Source organism: Numenius arquata, chromosome Z (genome assembly GCF_964106895.1).
Source record: "Numenius arquata chromosome Z, bNumArq3.hap1.1, whole genome shotgun sequence".
In the NCBI taxonomy this organism is placed as follows: Eukaryota; Metazoa; Chordata; class Aves; order Charadriiformes; family Scolopacidae; genus Numenius; species Numenius arquata.
In genome coordinates, this window is record NC_133616.1 from 51,031,329 (window position 1) to 51,047,631 (window position 16,303).

General features: G+C 40.7%; 1 protein-coding gene across 1 annotated transcript in view; it reads left to right on the forward strand.

The window, feature by feature from the left end:
* The window catches only part of RNF38 (ring finger protein 38), a 126,640-nt gene extending 114,829 nt beyond the window's left edge, over nucleotides 1–11,811 (forward strand). The window contains exons 10-12 of the mRNA XM_074166279.1: nucleotides 572–693; nucleotides 1,404–1,503; nucleotides 11,417–11,811. Coding sequence (XP_074022380.1) covers nucleotides 572–693; nucleotides 1,404–1,503; nucleotides 11,417–11,479 — 285 coding nt within the window. The 3' untranslated portion in view covers nucleotides 11,480–11,811. The remainder of the gene's footprint in view (nucleotides 1–571; nucleotides 694–1,403; nucleotides 1,504–11,416) is intronic.
* The last annotated feature ends 4,492 nt before the right edge of the window (nucleotides 11,812–16,303 follow it).

Genomic DNA, 16,303 nt, shown 5'->3' on the forward strand with positions numbered 1-16,303 from the left:
GCTTGGTGCTTAGAAAATGAACATAAAATTGAGAAGAAAAAAAAAAGTGCTTAAAGTTTGATGATATGTATTTCTTTTCCAGATTCAGGATAAAATCTCCATTTTTCAGTTCAGCTAGACCAAGACGTGGAGTGGGAATCAGAACCTGTCCAATTAAATTCGTGGTTTCTCTCACAAGACCAGACTTGCATATTCCTAGGAAGCAAATTTGTTGACGATTTTTTCTGGTTACCAGCACTATTAATTTCATAGCAGTGTGAGGGGATCCTTCAGAAGGAAAATACTCACCATGCTGCATGTGCAGCTACAAGACTAATTGGAAGCTGGGTCCTGGAGGTTTTGAAATCCCAAAAAGAGCATCTTAGATAATTAGAAAGATGATTGAATTCTGAGAAGACTTTCCATGGGGCTTCTGTTGTAGGGAAGAATTAAGGTTCTAAACGTTTATTGGTAGAAGGGTGTTTTGTGCTGCCAGCTGGGGTATTGAGGTGTAATGGCTGCCCCACCTCTTGTGGAGTCAGAGCCTGTTTCAGCGGTGAATTTTTAAATGTCCAGTTACCATGTTTTGCAGGCATTGCTGAACCTGGCAGAACGTCTGGGAGAAGCCAAACCACGAGGATTGACAAAGGCGGACATTGAACAGCTTCCATCCTACAGATTCAATCCAAACAATCACCAGTCAGAACAGACATTGTAAGTACCATGGTCTCTTTCAAAGGTCCATAATTTAGGTGGCTATATTTTCATTTCCTTAACTTGCAGCCTTAGCTAGGCCAGAAGGGCTTTAAAAGCAGTCCTGTCAATAAAGTTTAATTTAATTTTTTTTCTTGGACTGCTTTCTGGATCAAATACTATTTATCCTTACTTTAAAATTTCTATCTAGTCTCACATCATTTAGCTATGTTTCAATTGAGTTCCTCAGCATTTAAAAAAATTAAAATGAATGAAAGGTATTCTAGGCTCCGTTCACCAAACTAGACATTAAAGTGACATTGTCAATTTGAAATTTAGCCTTTGTTAAAATAGCTTCAATAGCTGAAGTTTCAAGTGCTCCTGATAGAGCTTGGTCAGTGGTTTCAGAGTGCATCTTCTTACTTTTAAAACGCATTAACTTACTGTGTTTGAAAGATCTGCAGAACCAAATGGAAAGGGCTGTATAGATACAAAGGTAGTTAAAGTGACTTAGTACCAAATGCTGTCTAATGTTTGAACTTCAGTGTACGGATTTTTCTCTGATGTTCCAGTGATCCTCAGTGTGACTTACCAGTATCAGTAGGGAGTAAACTCATAGATCAGTATCTCCACCATTTTGATTTTGATTAAACATCTGTTCTGTTGGTTGGGTCTGTGAACTCCTGTGTTCTTACACAGCAGATACATTTGAACTTTGTTGTCTTTTTTAGATGTGTGGTGTGCATGTGTGATTTTGAGTCAAGGCAGCTACTAAGAGTCTTACCCTGTAACCACGAGTTCCATGCTAAGTGTGTCGATAAATGGCTGAAGGTAAAAAAAAAAGATAATATATTAATTCCTAACATAGGGGATTCATTATGTAGTTTTGGGGGAGGGACTGTGGGTATTTTGGTGTTCCACTTCATTTCATCTTGTTTCACATTTTTAATTCTTAGGCTAGAAATGCCAACAGAGTGGAAGCACTGCCTACTTATGATGTTTTTCTAACAATTGATGAGGATGTTTCTTTATAATCTTTGGCACAAGGAAAAATGAATATGAAAAGAACTATTTTCATTAGCATACATTACTGTGTTTTCCACTTGCACAAAACAATGCCTGAATTTGAGTAATACGTGAAATTAAACAAAGCTTCAAAACAAAAACAGAATAATATAGGAAATATGAATTAGAGTTTCTGTGATGATGGTGGCTTTAACTATTTTACATAACCTGCATAGCAAGAATGAGTACTAATACCTTCCTCTCCCACTTTGCTATTAACTTCAGGTTCTGGGGCAAATAAAATGTGTTATGTATGTACATATATGTGTATGCATATATAGAGAAATGTAATATATGCAAATAGAAATTTTGGTTTTACAAAATTATGATATACCCTTCCGAGAGAAATGGAGCAGAAAAGAAGGGATCTAGAATCAGGGCAGCCCAGAAAATAGCAGCAGTACAGAAGATGTGAAGGACAGGAAGTACAAATAAGTAGACGGTGATGATATACAGACATTTCTACAAGGTGCGTTAGCCAGATCTACTGAGGTATTGATCCCTATCTTGCTTTACCTTTTTTTGGTATTTTATTCTGTTTAGCTTTAGTTTGTGTGTACGCTGCTGTGTGGAACATTTGAAACTGCAATGATCCTATTTTAATACAGAATACAGTTCCTAGAGACTTGCAGACAGTGTCCATTGTTTCAGAAAAAGAACCTAAACCCCCTTGCCTTTATGGCTTCATAAAAGCAAGAAAATGCATATATTAGGCATACACTAAAATATTCAGGTCAGAGAATGAAAAAATCAATTTAATATTGACAGCATTCTTTTGGCTAACAAGGTGTCAAGAACAATGAGAAGGATTTTAAAAACTGGGATATGCAATTGCTCTTGGGCTGCAGTACCCATGGTAGGCTAAGGCTTCTACAAGATCTAAGGCCAGTGTAAGTGTTTCCACAACAATACAACGTAACTTGCAGTAGAACTGGTGTCCTTCAGTATCTGCATCTATGTACATACTTAAGAATCAGCAAGAGGAATGTAAACATCTAGTTGTTTTATTGTCAGATTAAAAAGCCACATATACACCCACACCCGTAATATTATCAATATATCTGTGCTAGATGTATGCAGTTTTATTCAGTAACTGCAAATTAAAAGTAGATCCTGTCTATTCATGCGGTATTCTCCAGTGTCCGCCTACTCCTTTTGAGGAGAATTCACTGGATTTGTGAAGTTTTTTTGTTGCGTGAAACTTTATAAATCATTTGTGGTGTGGACAAAGTATCCAGGGATAGTATTCAGTCCATTTTATAAAAAAAGAACTAAGCTCATTTGACACAGCCTGTGAGAATAGCGGTTGCTATAGGTATATATATATCTATAGGTTAAATTGATTATATAGATTTTAAAAAAAAGCTCTTTCCAGGCTATTAATGCAAAAAAATATACCTCTGATTCATAGAGCCCCTGATCTGCAGATTGCTGGAAGTTAGAAGAACATGTCAGGGAAGTATCATGCATGCTTGTCCTGTTCTTATGCTCTTTCTTACCTGACGTTGATTTCAAGAGTCAGACAAGTATGTTGAATTAAGCTTTTTTTGGGACTCAGTGGGGCAGTTCTACAGTTAGATTTAGTACTTTCAACTGGTAATGAACTCACAATCAAATTCAGAACAGCAAGGTGAAAAAAGCAGATTTAGTTCAGCCTTCATTTTCAGAATCGTAGATGTACTGTAGTAGTGGTAAACCAGCTTTTTTCAGTTTTTAGAAACTATGTATTTTTGAACATATCTTCAAGTGTGGTATTTTCTGAAGGTTGTGTTATCATAGGAAAACTCTATGCCCATAAGAGTGTCAGCTAGCTGGGGGAATGAGTGAAAGATACACAATCTAAATGTAAAGGGGGTGCAGTTATGCCCACCTAAAACTGCTTGTATTGGCATCGTGTAGTCCAGACCTAGATGCAAAATAAGATAGATAAGGTTAAAACATCACAGTGTAGGATTGCTAAGGCAATATATTTACACCGTGTAGCTTTAGTTACACTGATATGAAGGTGTTGTGTGGAAATAAAGATTATTTTGCTTTGCAAACTATGACAAATTGCCTGTAACACCAGGCTATTTTAGTTACAGCCTCTATCTAAACTTGGTTACAGTTAAGAAGCAAACATCTGGAAGTGAGGATAACTGGAAGGTATTTTGTGCTATAGTTTTGCTTCTGTCCGTTTCTTTATGTATTTGACAAGTTGACAAGTTGGGTTTTTTATATATACATTGACATATAATTAGTATAATTATATCCACATCCACTTAATTCACACCATCCAGGCAACATCATGTTGATAAATTCTTCAAGGGAAGGTAAAAATCATAGCTTTCAGTACCTGTAACTTTTTTCCACAAGGTAAAAAATATTAAAATTTTAGCAGTTTGTCCCTATGTTTTAGTGATTTAATCTTGGCTCTTTGAAGAAAGTATTTGCTATCTCGGAATATTTCTAGAACTAGTTCTAGAACTATGCAGTCAAGTTGATTCTTTCAAGTTTCACCATTTTGTTAGCGGGGGATTTAAATGAGAGGTTGGTGATCCCATCTAATTATTTTTTAAAAAAGAAATCCTTATTCTACTGCCCATTGCTGATGATGGAGAAAAAAAAAAACAAACGTATCTAAGAGCTTTGTGGCTTGTGTGTGCATAAAAGGTTTAATCTGCCCTGCCTGGTATAATGTGATGTGCAGTACTACTTTTTTAGGTAGTGTGAGCAAGTGAGAGGAAATGTTCTTTTACAGAGCACTATCTTTCCCACTTAAATTTATACATCCCTGGTTAAACAAGGTTAAAGACTTGTGAGAGAAGATGTAATACAGTGGAGAAAACAGAATTAAGAGGGAGTTTATCCTTTTGCTTTTCATAGTGTTGTTAACTCTACTTTTTCACAGTATTTGGTTATTTCTTAATGCCCTAAATCCTTTAGTCAAATATGAAAATATGTGAAATCTGTTCTTTTGTAAAGTATAGAGTTTGTCATCACGCCAAAGGACAGCTTGAAAGCATAATTTGTCTTCACCCTGAGGGCTTAGAACCAGGTAACAAGGGCAACTTGCTTTATATTAAATGTGCTGATAGGAGCTGCTGTATTATTGTCGTGGTTTGGCCTCAGACGGCAATAAAGCACCAGGCAATAAAGCACCAGGCGGCAGCCGCTCGCTCGGATCGGGCCCCCACCGCCAGCGCGGCCGGGAGGGGAGAATCGGAAGAAAAAGGCAAAAACTCGTGGGTTGAGACAAAGGTAATTTAACAGAACAGCAAGGGGAGCAAGAAACAACAACAATAATAACACCGACAGAGGAATATACAACCACGAGTACGATACCACCGCTTGCCGCTCGCACCTGGGACGCCCCCCGACCGCTCCGCTCCCCTGGGGGATGACTTCCTGCCCCTCCCCTTCCCCGGCCAGCTCCTGTTACCCCCTGGGCATGGCTCACATGGGATGGAATACCTGTGTCCCTGCTAGGTCCTGGGGAGAATTAACCCTATCCCCGCCAGACCCAGGACAATTATATATGGGAAAAGGCAAACTAAGTTAGTTTAACTTGGTTCAAATGGACTAACACCAAAGAAGTACAATGCTTATTAGAGGATTCTAGTAGCCCTACAGATGCATTATTCTAAATGCAGTTCACTTTAGCTGTAAATGTCTATAAATTATAAAAAAATAAATCAGTCCATTGTGCAGCTCTCTGTCCTTACAGTAGAAAAAGTGAGTTTACCTGAAAGAGTGGCTAGTTAGAAGGTCAATATTAAAATATTATGGCCACCTTACTCCTCTTTTTGCACCAGTCATGTTAAATGCCAGGAAAGGGGAATGAATTTCATGAAAGGCACAAGAGTGTAAGTAAATTTAAAACAGATATTCATGTAGGATCTTTAAAAGTTACTCAAAAAGCAGTGCTGCGGTGTCCATGAGTATTCATTTCATCCTGGCACACTGGGTTTATTTCTGCAATTCCTGTCAGGAAATTACTCCCACTTGAATGCTCTATTTAATGCTACAAATGGTAGATACTTCATTATTTATCTCAGTGAATACCTCTTGATTGATTAATCCACTGGATTTTGAAGCACATGACTTTTTATTTTAAATATTGTATTAGCTAAATTATATCTAGAGTAATGCAAATACCAAGTAGTGACCAAGTAATGGCATTGTCCTCAAGTAATTTCAAAACTGCTAGTGAAAGAGCAAGAAATAAATTTTGAATTGATTCTCCAGTCCATGCTTTACAAATAAACTACAAATAATAATAATTATGATATAAACTACAAAAGAGTAATAATACGAGTAATTGACAGAAAAAAATCTACTGTATTTTAACTTGCATTACTAAATAATATTTTTCAGTAATAACATTTTACTTTCATTGGCATTTGTTGTTGAGATTTGAAATTTGTGGCAATGATTTCTCAAATCTGGCCAGTGGAGCCGCAATTCTTGATGCAGTTCATGCAGGAAGGGCGCCTCTTCGAAGGAGGGACAGACTTGAAGTACACATAACAAAGCAGCTGGGCACTATTCTGTGAGCGCCTGCACAGGTCAAGGGCACTCATCCTACTTGACCCTCAAGGCAGAATGGCGGGCAGTTCTGACTGAGAGCAAAGGCCGCAGCTGTGGCTGGAAGGTCTGCACCGTCCTCCCCAGCGGTGGCCGGTGCCTCCACCGACAGGGAGCTGCTGGAGGGAGAGGCTGCAGTGCAGACCTCAGACTGCAGGAGGTGCCTTGACCTTTCTCCTGGGGCGGGGATAGGCGGCAGACCCACCTGCAAACGGTGTGCCCAGGCAGAGGACCTCCTGCAGCAGGTGGCTGAGCTGCAGGAGGCGGTGAGGAGGCTGCGTAGCACCAGGGAGTCTGAGAAGCAGACAGACAGCTGGTTACAAGCGCAGTCTGCAGTGGACCCACAGCCAAACAGTCAAAAACTCCCACTCCGGCACACACAGAAGGAAGGGGGGGCAGTAACACAGAGTGGAAGCTTGTCACTGCAAAGACCAGCAGGAGGAAGAGACATCCCAAAAAAAAACCTGAGCTGCCCTTGCAGAACCCTGCTTCACGGCTCTGCAAAGTGAAGAAGGAAGACCTGCCGCGTCAGGAGAGGTGCTAGAGCTGAGGAAGGCAACCTGATCTGTTCCCTGCATAACAACCAGTTGAAGGAAGAAAAGGCGACGGGCGATAGTAGTAGGCGACTGTCTTCTGAGAGGTACAGAGGCACCCATTTGCCGACCTGATGCACTCTCTAGAGAGGTGGGCTGCTTACCGAGGGCTTGTATCAGGGATGTCACTGAGAGACTACCAAACCCTGTGCAGTCTGCTTACTATTATCTGCTGCTGTTGTTTCACGTGGGCACCAGTGATGCCACCATGAGCAGTCTGAGGAGTACCAAGAAAGATTATAGAGCCCTGGGAGCTACAGTTAAGGACTCAGCAGCACAGGTAGTTCTTTCATAAATCCTCCCGGTCAAAGAGAGGGGGGTCGATAGACCCAACTGAATTTGGCAAATCAACAAATGGTTACAGGACTGATGCCACAGCCAGGGGTTTGGCTTCTTAGACCATGGGACTCTCTTTGAGAAACAAGGTCTACTGGGGGCTGATGGGATCCATCTCGCAGGGAAGGAGAAGAGCATCTTTGGCCTAAGGCTTGCCAAGCTGGTCAAGAGAGCTTTAAACTAAAGCTGCTAGGGGAGGGGAACATCAATCCATCCCACTCTTACCAGTATGATGCCAGTGCCAGCAATAGATGCCTGGAGCCTGGACAAGGATCACTGGTCAGCACCTGGAGTGCAGCACAAAGGAATTCCAGCCACTCCAGCCAGTAAGTTATCTTCATCGGGGGCCCAACTTAAATGCCTCTATGCAAACACACGTGTGCAGAACAAACAGGAGGAGTTGAGACGTGCACACACCTGCAGGGCTCTGATCTTACTGGCACCACAGAGACATGGTGGGATGGCTCCTATGACTGGAGTGTTGGAATGGAAGGATACAGGCTCTTTAGGAAGGACAGGCAGGGAAGATGAGGAGGGGGTGTTGCCCTCTATGTCAATGACCAGCTGGAGTGCATGGACCTCTGCCTGGGGATGGATGAGGAGCCAACTGAGAGCTTATGGGTCAGGATCAAAGGGAGGGCAGTGGGTGTCTGCTACAGGCCACCCAACAGGGAAGACTGAGCAGACGAGGCCCTCTGTAGACAGATAGGATCAGCCTCACATTCACAAGCCTTGGTCCTCATTGGGGGACTTCAGCCCCCCTGATACCTGTTGGTGGGACAACACAGCAGGGCATAAGCAATCTGTCAATGAATGCATGAATGTCTGTCTGGAATGCATCAATGATAACTTCCTTCTCCAAGTGACAGAGGAGCCAGTGGGGAGAGCTGCTATATGACCTTGTTCTCACCAACAAGGAGACGCTGGTGGGGAATGTGAAGCTCCAGGGCAGCCTTCGCTTCAGTGACCATGAGATGGTGGAGTTTATGATCCTTAGGGCAACGAGGACAGCACACAGCAAGCTTACTACCCTGGACTTCAGGAGAGCAGACTTTGGCCTCTTCAGGGGTCTGCTTGGCAGAATACCATGGGATAAAGCCCTGGGGGGAAGAGGGGCCCAAGAAACCTGGTTAATATTCAAGGACCACCTCCTCCAAACTCAGGAGCAATGCATCCTGACAAAGAGGAAGTCAGGCAAAAATGCCAGGAGGCCTGCACGGCTGAACAAGGATCTCCTGTACACACTCAAAAGCAAAAGAAAGCCTACAGAGGGTGGAAACAAGGACAGGTAGCCTGGGAGGAATACAGAGAAATTGTCCACGCAGCCAGGGATCAGGTTAAGAATGCTGAAGTCCAGATAGAATTAAATCTGGCCAGGGACATCAGGGACAACAAGAAAAACTTCTATAGGTATGTTGGTGACAAAAGGAAGACTATAGGGAAAATGTGGGCCCACTGAGGAAGGAAACAGGAGACCTGGTCACCTGGGACATGGACAAGGCTGAGGCACTCAGTGACTTTTTTGCCTCATTCTTCACCGGCAAGTGCTCTACCCACGCCACCCAAGCCGCAGAAGGTAAAGGCAGGGACTGGCAGAATTAGGAATCCCCATTGTAGGAGAGTATCAGGTTTGAGATTGTCTAAGGAACTTGAAGATGCACAAGTCCATGGGATCCGATGGGATGCATCCACAGATCCTGAGGAGGTGGCAAATGAACTTCCCAAGCCACTATCCGTTGTACTTGAGAATTCACAGCAGTGCGGTGAAGTTCCTGCTGACTGAAAAAGGGAAAATATAACCCCCATTTTTATAAAGGGGGAGAAAGGAAGAGCCAGGTATGTACAGGCCAGTCAGTCTCACCTTGTGCCTGGCAAGATGATGCAGCAGATCCTCCTGGAACCTCTGCTAAGGCACATGGAAAATAAGGAGTTGATCAGTGACAGACAACATGGCTTCACTAAGGGCAAATCATGCCTGACAAATCTGGTGGCCTTCTATGACAGCATTACAGCATTGGTGGATAAGGGAAGAGCAACTGACATCATCTACCAGGATTGGTGGAAAGCATTTGAAACTGTCCCACACAACATCCTCATCTCTAAATTGGAGAGACATGGATTTGACCAATGGAATACTTGGTGGATAAGGAATTGGCTGGATGGTCAGACTCAAAGAGTTGCAGTCAACAGCTCAATATCCAAGTGAAGGCCAGTGACAAGTGGTGTTCTTCAGGGGTCAGTATTGGGACCAGTGCTGTTCAATGTCTTTGTTGGAGACGTGGACAGTGGGGTTGAGTGCACCCTCAGCAAGCTTGCTGACGACGCCAAGCTGTGTGGCGTGATTGACACGCTGGAGAAAAGGGTGCCATCCAGAGGTACCTAGACAGGCTTAAGAAGTGGGCCCATGCCAGCCTCATGAAGCCAAGTGCAAGGGCCACCCCAAGCACAAACACAGGCGGGGTGGAGAATGGACTGAGAGCAGCCTTGAGGAGAAGGACTTGGGGGTGTTGGTGGATGAGAAGCTTGACAAGAAGTGGCAATGTGCGCTCACAGCCCAGAAAGCCAATCCTGGGTAGCCCAGCGTATCCTGGGCTACATCAAAAGAGGCGTGGCCAGCAGGTCGAGGGAGGTGATTCTACTCCTCTACTCTGGTGAGATCCTACCTGGAGTACTGTGTCCAGCTCCAGAGCCTTCTATATTCCAATATATGGAACAGTTGGAGCGAGTCCAGTGGAGGGCCTCACAGATGATCAGAGGGCTGGAGCACCTCTGCTATGAAGACAGGCTGAGAGAGTTGGGAGATTGTTCAGCCTGGAGAAGAAAAGGTTCCGGGAAGACCTTGTAGCAGCCTTCCAGTACTTAAAGGTGGTCTACAGGAGATAGGGAGGGACTCTATCAGGGATTGTAGTGATAGGATGAGTTTTAACGGTTTTAAACTGAAAGAGGGAAGAATTAGATTAAATACTTGGAAGAAATTCTTTACTGTGAGGGTGGTGAGACACTGGAACAGGTTGCCCGCAGAAGCTGTGGATGCCCCTTCCCTGGAGGTGTTCAAGGTCAGGCTGGATGGGGCTTTGAGCAACCTGATCTAGTGGGGGGTGTCAGGGACACCCACATCGCAGTGGGGTTGGAACAAGATGAGCTTCAAGGTCCCTTCAAACCCAAACCATTTTATGATCCTGTGATTCTTACTTGTATTTTCATTGAAAAATTCGGCTACCTTAGAAAATCTCGAAGTTGACAGTGGTTTGTCCTGCAATGAAATACAGCATTTGAGGCAGGGAAGAGTTCTTTTCACTCTGCCCTTTGCAAAGGAAGTGTTTTATCATAGTTGTCACATGTTTGTTTTGGGCTTTTTTCTCATCATTTGCTAAAATGAAATTAACCTTATTTGAAACAGATGATGAGAAGGCAGAAGTACTTTCCCAGTAGCTAGCTTAAGGAATGTTACTTTTCACGTGTCTTATGTTTTTAAGGATCCTATAAAAGTAAAAGAGTCACAGGACATATTTTCAGTGAGTGCTTTACTGACGGGCTAAATTTAGATGTGCTTGTGTGTGTAATTGGAATACCTGTTTCATCAGGTCTTCTTTTCTCTCTCTCTTTTGTCTCTCTTCTCTCTCTCCTTTCTCTCTCTCTCTCTCCTTTCTCTTTTCTAAAAGCCCTTCCCTTTTCCCCTGCTCTGCTTTCAGCTTTGACCAAGTCTGTATGATGGATTTCTGTGAGAATAACTGAATAAACAGATGAAGAGTTGTGATTCCTGATCAGTAGACACCCTCATATAGGACGTTTATTTGCAAACCAAGGTTGCTAGTCTGGTTTTGGTGGGTTTCTCTACAGCACACAGTAACAGCTTCTTAGTTGCATCTGTCTGACTGCAATATACTATAACTATGTATCTGCATTAATAAAACCACCATCACTTAGGTAAAACCTAGTTTTCTATTTTGCTTTATCTTCAAAGATAAAAGGCACAAATTTTTTTTTTTTTTAAACATTATTTTGACTTGGCAACCTTATCACACCACTGTAACAACAAAAAAACTCCTAAAACTTTGACTTCTCTTGTTTTTGAGTACTCTTGAATTGCTTTTCAGTAATCACAGATGTCAGTGCCATATACACATTAACTTAACAATGTATTTGTCAGTACAGTAAACCCTCTTTTGTTTCTGGTTTTACAGGCGAATCGTACCTGCCCAATTTGTAGAGCTGATGCTTCAGAAGTGCATCGTGATTCAGAATGACCAATCTTAAGAGCACAAATCTGGTTTGGGTGTTTCTGGTCACATGTATATATGAACTATCTATTGAACTTACCCATGTGGCTTCCAGCCAACCCTTTACACAAAAGGGTCAATGGACCTTACTTTGCACTGTGTGACTTAATCAATTATAAAGCTTATAACTAGTCTTCACAGTAACAGGATTGTTATACTAACAGTGTGATTGGAACTCCAAAGATATTTTTTTTAGCTTAATTTTGTGTGTGCACTAACATTCCCTGGTTTTTGTGTGATCATTCCGAGTGTGCTGCGAGATTACTGTGGATGTGATCTTTTAGCATGTCCTTTTATATAAAAGAAAAAGGAAAAAAAAAAGTGGTAGCTCCAAACAATATAGCAATCTACCTTATATAGAGCCTTCAGATACTGTGAGCGGGAATGAATGGTGTGAATGTGTGTTTGCTTGTGACAGGATGCTTGAAGTGTGCTTGTGACCGAGTGTGCATGTGTGTTTGAGAACCTATATACCAGCATGTACTGAGAACGTATGTGTGTAGTAATAATTATGCTGCAATGTATAATCTTGTGTGTTATTTAAACAGTACTAGTACTGTACACTGGTTCCTTTCCTTGTGTTTGCAGTTGCACACTGAATGCGATGGGTGCAGCAATTACAGACATTTAGTATTTCCTCTGCAATGTACTTACAGGTATAAAGACCTTTCTACCTATTACTCAAACAGCTGTTATGCTTCCCCTTCATTGGAGGCTTTAAATGTGTACCACTAAAGAATGCATTGATGGTTCATACATGACTAACCTTGGGGTTTTTAGCATATGTTACAAAATCTGGATTTTTAAATGGCTGATTTACAAGTTATTTTATCAATGTAAAGTTGCTATATCGCACAAATCATTTAGCAATATTAATATTTTCAATTGCTAATATGAATACCGATGCTTTTCTGTTCTCCTTTTTTTTCTATCTCGGTTTGCCACTTATGTGCTTCTTCCATTAAAAGAAGCAGAAAGGAAACTGAGAGTCTTGTGCAACAGCTTTTCACTTTTGGTCATTGTACTTGCTAAGGACATAATCTTTTACCTTATAAATATTGGCTTTAATCACATGCACTCTTTGTCATTTACAAGGGAGTTTATATGCAACTAAGATAACTTGTAAAAGGTTACAATTTTATTCCTGCAACTTCATGAATACAATAAAATTTTTAGCATTTTCTCAAGAGAAGTAGAACTTCTGATTTTTTTTCATTGTATCACAAGAGTTTTGATCACTAACTGCAGAATTCAATTGCCCTGATGCTGCTTCTTGCCCTTCCTTGTTTTATGATGAGTGTAATATGAAAAAAGAACTCCCTTGGTTTTTCCAGTCAAGGTTCCAGAGCGCTCCGCTACAGGAGAAAATTGGAACACCACCTAGAACAGCACTGTGAAATAGGAGGTGATAGCCTCTATTCAAGTGCTCTGAATAATGATTTATTTGAGCTATTGAAAAACAATTTAGCTTCATTTGTAACATTCAGACTGTTAACATTTTCAGTATGTCCTAGCAAAATATTTAGGTCCGCATACCATAGTTATTCAAAGGATGCACTTTTTTGCCACAGAATTCTCTTAAATTCAGTGTCATTAATTTGGTTGCAGCAGCACAAGTGACACAATTAGCAATATTGCTGCAACTTGCTGCCAGTCTCAGCTTTAAGTTTGTTCTTTATAATTTCTGATGTTTTTGTATGCTGCTATGCTTTAGTATCAGTTATAATTTCAAACAGTGTTAGATGTCCTCCATGCTGATTTTCCTCTTCGAAGATTCTACAGACCAGTCACAGCTCTTGGTACAGGTAAAATAAAAGCACAATTTTGCCTTATTTCAGATGCTCTTCCCTCTGTTTAGTTATGCAGGTAGTTCTCAAAAACAGTGAGTCTTTCCATGCCTATCTATACTTAACACTAAATAAATAAAAATGCTGTTACGTCAACCTCAAAATATTAGAATTTTTTCTCTCTTCCAGGGGAGTTAAATAATAGGCTTTTCGGAATAACACCTAGCAGGTTAAATTACATGTAATAAGATTTATTTTTTTAACAAATAAAACCATATTGTTTAAAAAGCATATGCCACATATGTCTTAAAAAAACTTAGGCTCTTTTATATAACTGCAAAAGAAAAAATTCTCTGTGTACAGATTTAAACATAATTAACACTACTATGCGTAGTATTCAGTTTGAAGCATGGAAAGAGGGTACTTTTTCTAAGCTAGATAGAAATGAAAAAGACACATTCTTCTGTAGCTAAGAGAAGGTGATCCTCTTTCTAGAACTGGAGAAATCTTGATGTGTAACGTCCCTTTTTCCCCAGTAAAACTCTGTCGGGCAGTGGGAGATCTAGGAGATGGAGGGTTTAAGTTGGTAAAATCCTGAAATTAATTGTTGCACTCTTATGGCTCATCTCTTCTGGAATGGTTCTTTTGTTTGCATGGGACTCTTGCAGATGTATGTGGACTTGCTTCCTGTGGTTAGTGTGTATAAACAACACACATGCATATGTTCTGAATCAGCTCAGACAAGCTACAGCCAAGTTACTCTCTGTCATGGCTGTCAAGGGAGGGGGATTCATGTTCAGCTGTTAACTGCCATGTGTTATGCACATTTGTGTATAATTCCACAGCCTGCCATGGTGCCTGGCAGCACCCAAATTCAGCAAGACTTTTTTTTTTTTTTTTTTTAATGTTCATTGCCTTTCTGCCATCACCTGGCTCCTTCTTCACAAAAAAACCCCACAAAACCAAGCTGTAATGTTTGCTTTATCATATTGGCACTGCTGTGTTTTTTGCATAAACTGTCAATTTAATTTGACATTTTTAGTGGATATCAAGGCCTACAGATAATTCCAGTGTCTCATTTTGTGGTTTTCTTTACAAAAAAAATTGAAGCCTTTTGTTCTGTCCCATTTTGTACAGGCTCTTGAATGTGATTTCACAGCTGTTAATACATTGTAGAATACTTGGAATGAGATTTACCAACATTTTAAATTTTAATTGTAGAAAACTCATTTTGACTGAGTTATCTTTGGGCCTTTGTAAAAGCTGTGTTTTTTTCTTTGGTACATTGTTACCTCATGTTGCTACTTGTGTTTCAGATTTGCTAATGATTGTGAAAGCTTCTGAGTTTTGTTGGAATCATATTTTGTCAAGTGTTTTCTTTAAATCATACGCTATTGTATCATTTAACATGTAGTTTTAAATGTATTATAAATATCTGTAACCAAATCATTTGAAGGCTTGATAAATTTTTAACAAAATTTGTACATTTTTTATGAGAGTTACTAGTAATGCTTTACTAGGTAGTGCAATGAATTTTTATTTTTAATCCCTGTGCCCAGTTTTGGAGTTGAGAGAGTTGTTCAGTAATAAATGTATGATGTACACTTAACACAATTTTGTCCTGTTCTTTCTCTTAGAAAGAGGTGTGTTGTTTCCTTTCATTACTCTGCATATTTCTGTGCACGATCATGCAACTCTAAATACCGGCAACAGACGCTTGTGTTGTACGGGGATGTTTTGCCACCGTAATTGTAGTGCATGGCAGACTTTTTTTAATCTACTTTGACAGATCATAAGAAAATGGTATGAAATGTTGTGTCATATTTTTGCAAGTGTAAAATACTTACACAGTATTTTCATATCATTATGTTTTTTTCATATCAAAGCCTTGCCTAAAAGATCAGCTTTCTAAAGATGTTACTTTTAAAGGAGAAGCTGCTGCCAGAGCATTCACACACCATTCAAGGAGTCACACACACACAACTGTTAGGACCACAGTCCCTTTGCAGCAGGTGACCCCAGTTGGCCAATGGGTGCCCCTTTCAACCACACACACACACACACATACACACACACACACACACACACTTACACACTTACTTTCAGACATTCTCCCTCCCTCTTCAGGCTGAACTCTAGGTTTCCAAATAATAAGTAATTTAATTGAAAGGTATGGCAGCAGGGTCAGCCCAGGCTGGTTGCCTTCAAAAAGGGAGGGTCCTTGAACAAAGAAAGCTCTGGGCAATTATATCCTTGCAGTCTATACACCTGCCCCTCACATGCTGTTCAGTCATCTCTTAATCCAAGGGTGATTTTTGGCCTGGAATCTTCCAGCATCTTAGTGGATTCTTTTTCTGTGTGCAGGCAGGCAGGCAGGCTGTTGACTACTTTTATTGATTTGCAGTCTGTGCTGACAGTTGTAGCCTCCTTATCTTCTGGTTTACATTTGTTGTGAACCTGCGCTTGCTGGCAGAACATGGGGAACTGAAAAGTCCCAGACTTACAGAAAACACTACCAAAACATCAGTGTATTACCAACATTTTTCTTATACTAAAAGACTAAACGCAGCACTGTACTAGCTTCTAGGACAATTGCTAAGAAAATTAATGCTATTCCAGTGTAAAGGCTTCAGCAAATCTAGCTATTCATGTAAGTAAAGCTAAGCAAACAGCATAAATCACACTATATTATAACTCTAAGTAATTTATACTAATTAAAACTTACTCATTTAAGCTAAAAAACTAATATCTCAATCTTAGTCAAGAAAATTTGTGGGGATGGAGGTGCTCCTTAGACATACTATTTGCACTGTGTGTCAGTTGAAGATGTGTTAGGAGCCCTTTGCAGTGCCCTAACGGTAAAAAAATGCATCCTGAGTTAAGGATGAAGCTGAAGGAGTTTGATTAGCCAGGGTGGCACAAGAAGCTGGAGGTGAAACAAAAAAAAAAAAAAAAAAAACCAAAAACAAAAAAAACCAACAACAACAAAAGAGTTGTTTGGGTT